The following is an 11,033-nucleotide window of genomic DNA, read 5'->3' as shown; positions in this document are numbered from 1 at the left end:
TGCGCAGGTCTGGGTGGAAGGGTGCACCGACCCATGGGTAGTGTCCACCATCCTCAGGGGTCATTTTTGGAGGTTCAAATCTCGCCCTCCTCCATACTCTTTTCAAGACACCAAGATTCCGGCGTCCAAAGAGAAAAGGGCAGTATTATTTCAGTACATCCAAATACTGTTGCAACAGAAGGCAGTGTTACCAGTCCCAGCTTCAGAGACGAACTCGGGATTCTACTCTCCCGTCTTCTTGATTCCCAAGAGGACGGGGGGATGGAGACCCGTACTGGATCTAAAAAGACTAAACAAATACATCAGGCTGGAACGCTTCAAGATGGAGTCCCTGAACACAGTAATCTTATCAGTCCAACCCGGGGACTGGATGGTTTCCATAGATCTCCAGGATGCATATTTGCACATTCCAATAAACAGCCAGTTCCAGCACTTTTTACGGTTCAAGGTGGGCGGCCTACGTCTACAGTTCCAATGCCTCCCGTTTGGAATCTCATCAGCCCCCAGAACGTTTACCAAAGTATTAGGGGCCATTCTAGTGCCTCTGCGGGAAAAGGGGATACGAGTACTATATTATTTGGACGATATTCTAATCTTGTCTCAGCAAAAGGACCGCTTAGAGGAGCACACCCAGATAGTACTAAGCACTCTGGTCAGGTGCGGTTGGTTGATCAACATAGCGAAAAGCCAGCTAAAGCCAACACAGAAGATGGGTTACTTAGGGGCTCTATTCAACACCCCGGAGAAATCGGTCTCTCTTCCACCAGAAAAGGTTCCAATGGTGGTCCAGAAAGTAAAACGAGCAATGAGCTCCCGCTTCATGTCAGCGTCAGAGTGTCTGAGCCTCATAGGCTCCTTCGCTTCATGCATCCCAATGGTAAAATGGGCCAGGTGGCACCTACGGGATTTTCAGCTAGGGTTCCTAGCCCAATGGGGGAAAGAACATCTCAAGCAGAAGATAGTTGTGTCCTCTTCGATGAAAGCCAGTCTATGGTGGTGGACAAGACCCTCCAATCTATTAACTCCGCGACGCCTAGGTCCAATAACATGGACCATTCTTACTTCAGACGCCAGCCAACTAGGTTGGGGAGCACACACCCAAGACAGATTAGTTCAAGGGAGGTGGCCATTCAGTGCGGAGGGAGTGATATCCAATATACTGGAACTAAGAGCGGCCTGGATGGGGTTGTTACATCTAGCACCTCTTCTCAGGGGCAAGCCAGTCCTTCTTCAAATGGACAACCGGGCGGCGGTGGCCTACGTTCAGAACCAAGGGGGCACGCACAGCAGAACATTATTCAGCGAAGTAACTCCAATAATATCGTGGGCAGAGAAGAATCTGTTCGACATACGGGCATGTTATATTCCGGGTCCGGAGAACCAGTTAGCCGATCACCTATCAAGGTCGTTCTGCAACAACAACGAATGGTCTCTAGACCAAGAGGTCTTCAACAGGATCTGCCAACAGTGGGGGACTCCCCAATTAGATCTTTTTGCCTCACCGCTCAATGCAAAGACTCCTCGGTTCTTCTCAAGAGCACCATGTCCGGCAGCAGTGGGGACAGATGCTCTGATCCAGCCTTGGACATTCCAATTGGGTTATGCCTTTCCCCCAACTCCTTTAATTCTGAGATTCCTCCAGCGTCTGACAAAGGAAGAAGTAACCATCCTAGCGATCATTCCATATTGGCCAAGGAGGCCGTGGTTCCCGCTATTAGTCAGTCTATCCCTGGGCAATCCGACATCTCTACCTCTCAAGAACAACCTGCTGACGCAGGGCAGTTTCATCCACCCGAATCCAGAGATTCTGGATTTGAGGGTCTGGATATTGAAAGGAGGAGGCTGGGGGATATAGGGTGTTCTGTTCACAAGAGGTCATCCGAACCCTCTTGCTCGCAAGAAAGTCTTCCACGAACACCACTTACTACAGGATTTGGAAGAAGTTTGTGACCCTAGCGGAATCCAACCAGTTCAATCCACTGTTTCCGGAGGTTCAGAATATTTTGTTATTTTTACAGTCAGGCCTAGACCTAGGTTTAGGACACAGCACTCTAAAAGTCCAAGTGTCTGCCATCTCAGCCTTAACAGATGTCAGATGGGCACTTAATCCACTGGTGGACAGATTTTTGAAGGCGGTTCTGAGACTTCGCCCACCCAGAAAATCTCTATACCCAAAATGGGATCTGACAATTGTGCTGGAAGCCCTAGCACGTTCCCCATTCGCTCCTACAGAAGGTTGCTCATTAGAGGACATTACCTGGAAGGCAGCCTTCCTGATTGCAATCACATCGGGGCGCAGGGTATCGGAAATCCAAGCCCTGGGAGCCCAGGAGCCTTACATCACATTCTTTCCAGACAGGGTAGTACTCCAGCCAATGCATCAGTTCATTCCCAAAGTACCTTCGGTTTTTCATTTCAATCAAGAATGGGTACTTCCAACATTTGAAGGAGAGCAGGCATCCACAAACCTGCATGAGCTAGATGTGGCAAGATCATTAAAACATTATCTTAAGATGACACAGGAATTCAGAAGGGACCAACGGCTCTTCATCATCCCAAAAGGGGCAAGGAAAGGAAAAGCAGCCTCCAAGTCAACAGTGGCAAGATGGATTGTAGGACTCATCCAAAAAACCTATCGGGCTAGTGGTCTTCCTATTCCCAAGGCAATAAATGCGCATTCAACGAGAGGAGTCGCCTCGTCCTGGGCAGCCCTGGCAAGGGTCTCCCCGGAAACTATCTGCAGGGCAGCAAGCTGGTCGTCCTTCGGCACCTTTATGTCCCACTATAGCCTTGATCCGGCAGCCCTCACATCGAGAGACTTTGGGAGAAAATTGCTAGAACGCTCTACTCTATAATTATTAAATATATTTTCTTTGAGCAGTACCCTCCCTGTAAAGCGAGTTATTTGACCATTGGTATGCTGCCATGGAGGCACCAGGAAAATGGAAAATTGAATACCTACCTTTCTGTAATTTTCCTTTCCTGGTGCCTACCCATGGCAGCATACACCCTCCCTTATGGACTGCTCTGCGGTCTGAGGGCTAGTAACTAGAATGCCTATCTGAGGGGGGGAGCTCTTTTTATTGAGAGAGTTACGTGGTCCTGTGGGTCAGTGGGGGCGGAGCCATGACCATTGGTATGCTGCCATGGGTAGGCACCAGGAAAGGAAAATTACAGAAAGGTAGGTATTCAATTTTCCATTATCAAGACGCAAAGCTAAGTGTAATGGACACCGCTTTGCTTCAACATGCTCCACCAATCACTGCTTGACGTTTGGCAGGATTTTCTCTTATATGGCGTCATGCTGTTTTGTCACCATTGCCTTGTGTCTGGTGAACAAACAGCCACACATTTCTAAAACTGTGGCAATCAAACCGACAGCCTGTATAAGAAGTGGGATGCCCACTCTGACCATATACCACATACTGACAAATGATTACGCAAAACGAATAAATGGGGTGATGCGCCTTAGGCCCCGTACACACGTCCGAGAAACTCGACGGGCAAAACACATCGTTTTGCTCGTCGAGTTCCTTGTGAAGCCGCCGAGGATCTCGGCGAGCCAACTTTTCCCATTGACTAACGAGGAAATAGAGAACATGTTCTCTTTTTGGCCCGATGAGATCCTCGTTGGTTTCCTCGGCGAAAAGTGTACACACGACCGGTTTTCTCGGCAGAATACGTCTCCGATCGAGTTTCTGGCTGAATTCTGCCGAGAAAACCGGTCGTGTGTACGGGGCCTAACACTGCCAAATTTATCAAAAAAGTTAATTTTAGTGTTATACATTTACCTAAAATGAATACAGATCAGTCAGATGATAAATAAACAAAATGATTTTATTAAGTTGCTACAATAAATTGGTTAATAAAAGGTTAATTGTCTACATTTCTTATTTTGCCTATTGAGCTTGTTTTCAAGACCAGCTTCTTCACTTAAAAATACATTACAATACTTTATTCAATTACAAAAGGTTTCCCTTTAGGACATAACTTATAATAACTACAGCTGTTATCTGGATGCTAGTTTACACCATGGAACAGTCTAGTGCAATACAAAAAACAAATATAAAAAAACGTGTATTAAAAAGGAACTATAGATGAGTGTCAGCAATAGGAATTCTCCGGAGTTCCACAATCTGTGAACTAGCCATACCACTTCCATCTTGACTCCCATGGCAGGACTCTGTGTCGCTGATGTTCATACCTGACCCTGAGAACAATATTACAAACATTAGTGATTGAGTTATTCTAAAAAGCATATATTATTAAATACAAGTTCTACACAAATATTTTCACTACTAAAAGCATACAGTTAAATGTATCTAGGCTATGGGCATTAAAATACACTAAATTACCAAAAGTATTGGGACACCTGCCTTTACACGCACATAAACTCTAAAGTCCTGTAGGCCGGATTCAGAAAGAGATACGACGGCGTATCTCCTGATACGCCGTCGTATCTCTGAGTTACGCCGGCCGTATTTATGCGACTGATTCAGAGAATCAGTTACGCATAGATATCCCTAAGATCCGACAGGTGTAAGTGTCTTACACCGTTGAATCTTAGGCTGCAATTCCAGGCTGGCCGCTAGGTGGAGCTTCCGTATTTTTACGCAAGGAATATGCAAATGAGGATGAGAAATGAACGACCGCCCGGTGCTTTTTTTGTACGTCGTTTGCGTTCGGCTTTTTCCGGCGTATAGTTACCCCTGCTATATGAGGGGTAGCTAATGTTAAATATGGCCGTCGTTCCCACGCCGAGTTTTGAAATTTTACGTCCTTTGTGTAAGTCGTTCGCGATTACGGCTGGACGTAATTTACGTTCACGTCGAAAGCAATGACGTCCCTGCGACGTCATTTAGAGCAATGCACACTGGGATATTTTACGGACGGCGCATGTGCTGTTCAAATAAAACGTAAAAAACGCGGGGTCAACACAAATTTAAATAAAGCACGCCCCCTACATCCCCATTTGAATTACGCGGCCTTATGCTGCAACACATACGTTACGCCGCCGTAACTAAGGGCGCAAGTTCTTTCTGAATAAAGAACTTGCGCCCAAAGTTAGAGCGGCGTAACGTATCGGAGATACGTTACGCCGGCCGACAGATACGCCATTGTATCTGATTCCAGCCCTTAGTCTGTAGGGTTCAATATTGAGTTGGCCAACACTTTGCAGGTATAACAGCTTCAACTATTCTGGAAAGGCTGTCCACAAGGTTTAGGAGTGTGTCTAAGGGAATGTTTGACCATTCTTCTAGAAGAGCATTTGTGAGGTCAGGCACTGATGTGCATGAGAAGGCCTGGCTCACAGTGTCCGCTTTAATTAATCCCAAAGATGTTCTATTAGGTTGAGGTCAGGTGCAGGCCAGTCAAGTTCCTCCACCTCAAACTCACTCATCCATTTCTTTATGGACCTTGCTTTGTGCACTGGTGCGCAGTCATGTTGGAACAGGAGGGGGCCTTCCCCAAACTGTTCCCACAAAGTTGGAGGCATGAACTCGTCCAAAATGTCTTGGTATGCTGACTCCTTAAGAGTTCCCTTCACTGGAACTAAGGGGCAAAGCCAAAACCCTGAAAAACAACCCCAAACCATAATAGTCATCCATCAAATGATTTGGACCAGTGCACAAAGCAAGGTCTATAAAGACATGAGTGAATTTGGGGTGGGGGAACTTGACTGGCCTGCACAGAGTCCTGAACTCAATCCAATAGAACACCTTTAGGATGACTTAGAGTGGAGACTGTGAGCCAGGCCTTCACTCTAACATCAGTGCATGACCTCACAAATGCTCTTCTGGAAGAATGGTCAAACATTCCCATAGACACACTTCTAAACCTTGTGGACAATATTGAACCCTGCAGACTAAGATTGGGATGCCATTAAGTTTATGTGTGTGTAAAGGCAGGCGTCACAATACTTTTGGTAATATAGTGTCAACAAGCAGTAAAGGTGCTTTGCCACAAACCATTCTGGATCTCTCTAGCTGCTTGTACTATGAAGTAATTAAATCTCAAAGATCTTCAAAGATCACAACAAAGACTCTAAGGCGGGGTGCACAATATTGCAAATTAAATGCGGGTTTCCTCACATCCAATTTGCATGTCAGGAGACTGTGACCGGCTCTCAATGGAGCTGGTTCACACAGTTCTGGGACTGCTGCGGAGCGAATTGCACAGGAGTCCTGTGCGTCTTCTGGTCCGTTTCAGGTCCGAATTCAGCCCAAAATTTGGACAAAAATCTGACCTAAAACGGTGAACAGGGATGCACCGGACCCCTGCTGTAAATCCAACCTGAAGGGGAGAGTAGCAAAAGCTGAAGCCCAGAGAATTTGGTGTAACTGTTCAAAGTAACCAATCAGCTTCTAAATTCAGCTTGTTCAATACCAATTCAGCTTGTACCAATAACATCTAGTAGCCTTAACCTTCTCAGCGGTGTTCCCGAGTCGGACTCGGGGTGAGATCTTTTTGCTAGAATCGGTAACCCCGAGTCAGACTCTGGCTCACCTCGCAGCATCCACAGGCTTGGTTTACTTACCTTGTCCCTGGATCCAGCGATGCCACCGCGCTGTGTGAGCGAGTGGGACCTCGCTCGATTCACACAGTGCCTCTGTGTGCCGCTGATCTCAGTTCCCTGTGACCTTACATTGGTGATCAGTGGGAAGAATGTCCCTTACATTGGTGATCAGTGGAAAGAATGTTCCTTACATTGGTGATCAGTGGGAAGAATGTCCCTTATATTGGTGATCAGTGGGGAATCTCCTATTGCCCGGGGGCCCCATGAGTTGTCAGTCCACCCCTGGTCTGAGGTTTACAAACACTTTAAACATAATCAAATTTCCATTTTTCCTTCACCTTTCCGTCTTTATGACATTCCTTGAGGAAATCTGCATGTACTCAAAGCTTGTTAACCTCCCTGGCGGTAAACCCGAGCGTGACTCGGGGTTGGTTTTTCATGTTAGGATCGGTAACCCCGAGTCACGCTCGGGCTGGATGTGCAGAGTGTGCAGCGGCGCGGGTTACCTTTCGCTGAATCCACAGGCAAGTTACTCACCTTGTCCCTGGATCCAGCGATGCCACCCGCTGTGTGAGCGAGCGGGACCTCCTCGCTCGATTCACAGTCTCCCCGTGTGCCGCCGATCTCCGTTCCCTGCGATGTTACGACGCACGGGAGCGGAGTACGGCGCCAAATTCAAAAAGGTAAACAAACACATTACATACAGTATACTGTAATCTTATAGATTACAGTACTGTATGTAAAAAATACACACCTTGCATCCAAAACGCAGCGATGTAAAACACTACGACGAGCCGAGAAAAATAAAGTTCAATGCTTCCGAGCATGCGTCGACTTGATTCTGAGCATGCGTGGGTTTTTTCTCCATCGGCGTTGCACACAGACGACAGGAATTTCCTATCTGCCTTTTTTCCCATCGGAAAAAAATGAAACATGTTCCTTTTTTAAACACCGACGGAAAAAACCTTTTTCACCGGAAATTCCGATCGTGTGTACAATGCATAACAGTATGGTCTTCCCCTAACAGTCTGTATTCAGTCACTTCAAATATCTTAGAAACACCTGCTGTGGCTTTACAGTTAAGAGTTGTCGGGCTAAGATTCTGCCATGATGGAAAAATTATAAGTAAAGAGCTACAATTTCAGTGCCGCTGTTATGAAATTTGAAGACACATTTCTCCACAATGCCCAGAGCTACAGAGGTGAATGTGGGTTTGCTTTGAAGTGCTTTTACTGCTTGTTCAAAATCTGAAAATACTTTGCGTTTATAGGGGGTTATTTACGAAAGGCAAATCCACTTTGCACTACAAGTGCACTTTCAAGTACAGTCGCTGTAGATCTGAGGGGGACATGTAATAAGAAATGCGTCCAACCCTGAGGGATGCATGCAGAGATTTAGCAGCCAGAGAAACTAAAATGCTGACTGGTTACATTTAACTTCTTGAGACCCGCGCTATAGCCGAATGACGGCTACAGCGCGGATCTGAATATCCAACTGGACGTCAATTGACGTCCGCCCCTTTGGGCGTTCCCCGCGCACGCTCCAGAGCGCGCAGCGGGGAAACTCTGTGTTGGCCGTGTCCCTTGGACACAGCCAATTACAGATCGCCGCGAACGGCCAATCAGAGTGGCCGTTTGCGATGCGATCTGTGCGGCCAATGAGAGATGATCTCATATGTAAACATATGAGATCATCTCTCATTGCCGGCTCACACAGAGACAGCGTCCTGTCTCTGGAGAGGAGACCGATCTGTGTCCCTTGTACATAGGGACATAGATCGGTCACCCCCCCCCCCACCTACAGTTAGAACACAATGCAGGGAATACATTTAACCCCTTCCTCACCCCCTAGTGTTAACCCCTTCAATGCCAGTCACATTTATACAGTAATTAGTGCATATTTATAGCACTAATCGCAGTATAAATGTGAATGGCGCCAAAAATTGTCAAAAGTGTCCGATGTGTCCGCCATAACGTCGCAGTCCCAATAAAAATCGCAGATCGCCGCCATTTCTAGTAAAACAAAAAATAATAAAAAATAATAATTCTGTCCCCTATTTTGAAGGTGCTATAACGTTTGCGCTTATTGCGATTTTTTTTTTTTTTACCAAAAATATGTAGAAGAATACGTATCGACCTAAACTGAGAAAAAAAAATGTGTTTTTTTTTTTAAATTGGCATATTTATTATAGCAACAAGTAAAAAATATTGTATTTTTTTTCAAAATTAACGTGTTTTTTTTTGTTTATAGCGCAAAAAATAAATACCGCACAGGCGATCAAATACCACCAAAAGAAAGCTCTACTTGTGGTGAAAAAAGGACGTCAATTTTGTTTGGGAGCCACGTCACACGACCGCGCAATTGTCAGTTAAAGCGACGCAGTGCCGGAGGCTGAAATTTCACCTGGGCAGGAGGGGGGTATATGTGCCCAGTAAGCAAGTGGTTAAACCCTGACCACAAACTTCTATTTCTTTTGCTCCCTTATGGCCTGTTAAATATACCAATTCTTTTTGATAAGTGCAAAAACATACCAGTACCTGTTGATTATGCCAAAAATCCAGCAATGTCTTGTGTCTTTTGATCTCTGCAATGTCATCACGGGATGCTCTGCTGATTTCATCATCCAATCATGTGCAAGCTAAAATGCTGTTTTTATTTTCCTTGCATGTCCCCCTTGGATCTACAGCGACTGCACTTCCAAGTGTACTTTTAGTGCAATATCAAGTGCACTTTGTACTTGCAGTTTGCACTTGTAGTGCAAAGTGGGTTTTCCTTTAGTAAATAACCCCCACAGTGTTTTATATTTAATATATAATGAGTGATTGGTTTATGTATTTTTCTACATTTGCTTGTCTTAGCAAATATCTCTATTTTTTCTTTCCATATATCTTAGCCAGATTGTTAGTAAATTTTATATGCTTGAAAAGCAAATTAAACCCCCAAATTGGACAATTTCATTTGAGTAAGATATAAATATAGTTTAGGCCTCTCTGTTGGTTTTTCTGCTTTAGTGGATCTGCCAAAGTAAGGTCTGGTCTGAATTACAAACGCAGCTTTCTAATAAAGGAAACATCTACAACATCGGAATCTTATAAGGAGATTTTGTGTTCGGAGATTCAGGTCTGACGAAATCTTACTCCGTGGACTCACACAGGCGCTTCCTTTATTATAATTGTACACAATTCGAAGGAAAAGGTTTACTCATGTATTTCCAAACTGCTGTCATTTTCTGACGGAGGTACAAAAGAGTCAGCCGTTTATTTCCTAATCCTTAAGTGGCTCTCAGGGTAAGTAGCTGAAGCCATGCTACTTGAACTTGTATTTGATTATAGGCTGTACCAGGCCAGGAAGGGATTATTATTATATTAGTCATGCAAATAAAATGATTATGTAAGGGTCGCGTGTTGTATCTGTTCCTTGTATAGTGTAAGTCACCTGTTGAGATCTGAATTGAAGAGCTTAGCTTATTCTATAATGAGTCAATACCTTATGTATGACCTGTGGTCATGAATTAAAGATTGTTCTCAGAAACTAGAGAGGGGGAAAAAGATATTTTATATGGCATTAATATTTATAAACAGGTGTAGAATTTTGAGATAAATGAATAAAGTTATTGAGCAAAATATTAGTCAAAGTCTCTCTTTAAACCAAACCAGAGCTTTGCCCACACATCAGACTTAAAGGGGTTGAGCTACTAAAGGCAAATAGACTGAAGGGCAGTTGCTCCAGAGCTTAGAAAATGAGGTAAAGCTTTTTTGCAAAGGATACCCAATCACGTGCAAGAAAAAAAAATGCACTTTTGCTTGCACATGATTGGATGATGACAGTCAGCAGAGCTTCTGCTTATTTACTAAGCTCTGGAGCAACTGCTCTTGCAGAGTGCAACTGAAACAGTCTATTTGCCGTTAGTAAATCTACCCCAAACTGACACTAAAAATATGGTTTAATCACTCGCCGACCAGCCTCCGCAATATAGGTGTACGTTGGTCCCTTTAATGGCTATAGCAGGCACGTCGCTGGAGCTGATGCGCATGGCCGGGAGCCGCAATGTCCGCCGGCCACCTGCGATCACTCTACAGAGTGCTAGAACAGGGATCTGCCAATGTAAACAAACAGATCCCTGTTCTGACAGGGGAATAGAGAGAGATCGTCTGTTCCTAGTGATCAGGAACAGTGGGCCAGATCCTCAAAAGGGATACGCCGGCGTATCTACTGATACGCCGTCGTATCCCTGTTTCTATCTATGGAACTGATCCACAGAATCAGTTTCCAATAGATAGGCAGAAGATCCGACATGTGTAAGGGACTTACACTGCCGGATCTTAGGATGCAGTACCGCATCCGCGGCTGGGGGCATTTCTCGTCGAAATGCCGCTTGGGTATGCAAATTAGCACTTACGGAGATCCACAAAGCTTTTACGCTTCGTTTTTACTCTGTAAGTTTTAGTTTGCAAACGCAAAATTAGGGCTGCTTTTACAAAGTGTAAACTGTTTACACCTTGTAAAAGTAGACCCT

The 11,033-nt window shown here is 45.0% G+C and overlaps 1 protein-coding gene across 1 annotated transcript in view; it reads right to left on the bottom strand.

The window, feature by feature from the left end:
• Window positions 1–3,818: 3,818 nt before the first annotated feature.
• ADGRV1 (adhesion G protein-coupled receptor V1) overlaps window positions 3,819–11,033 on the bottom strand; it is a 576,045-nt gene continuing 568,830 nt past the window's right edge. The window contains exon 91 of the mRNA XM_040342090.1: window positions 3,819–4,210. Coding sequence (XP_040198024.1) covers window positions 4,092–4,210 — 119 coding nt within the window. The 3' untranslated portion in view covers window positions 3,819–4,091. The remainder of the gene's footprint in view (window positions 4,211–11,033) is intronic.

This window comes from Rana temporaria, chromosome 1 (assembly GCF_905171775.1).
Source record: "Rana temporaria chromosome 1, aRanTem1.1, whole genome shotgun sequence".
NCBI classification, from domain to species: domain Eukaryota; kingdom Metazoa; phylum Chordata; class Amphibia; order Anura; family Ranidae; genus Rana; species Rana temporaria.
This window is presented reverse-complemented; position numbering and strand designations above follow the sequence as displayed.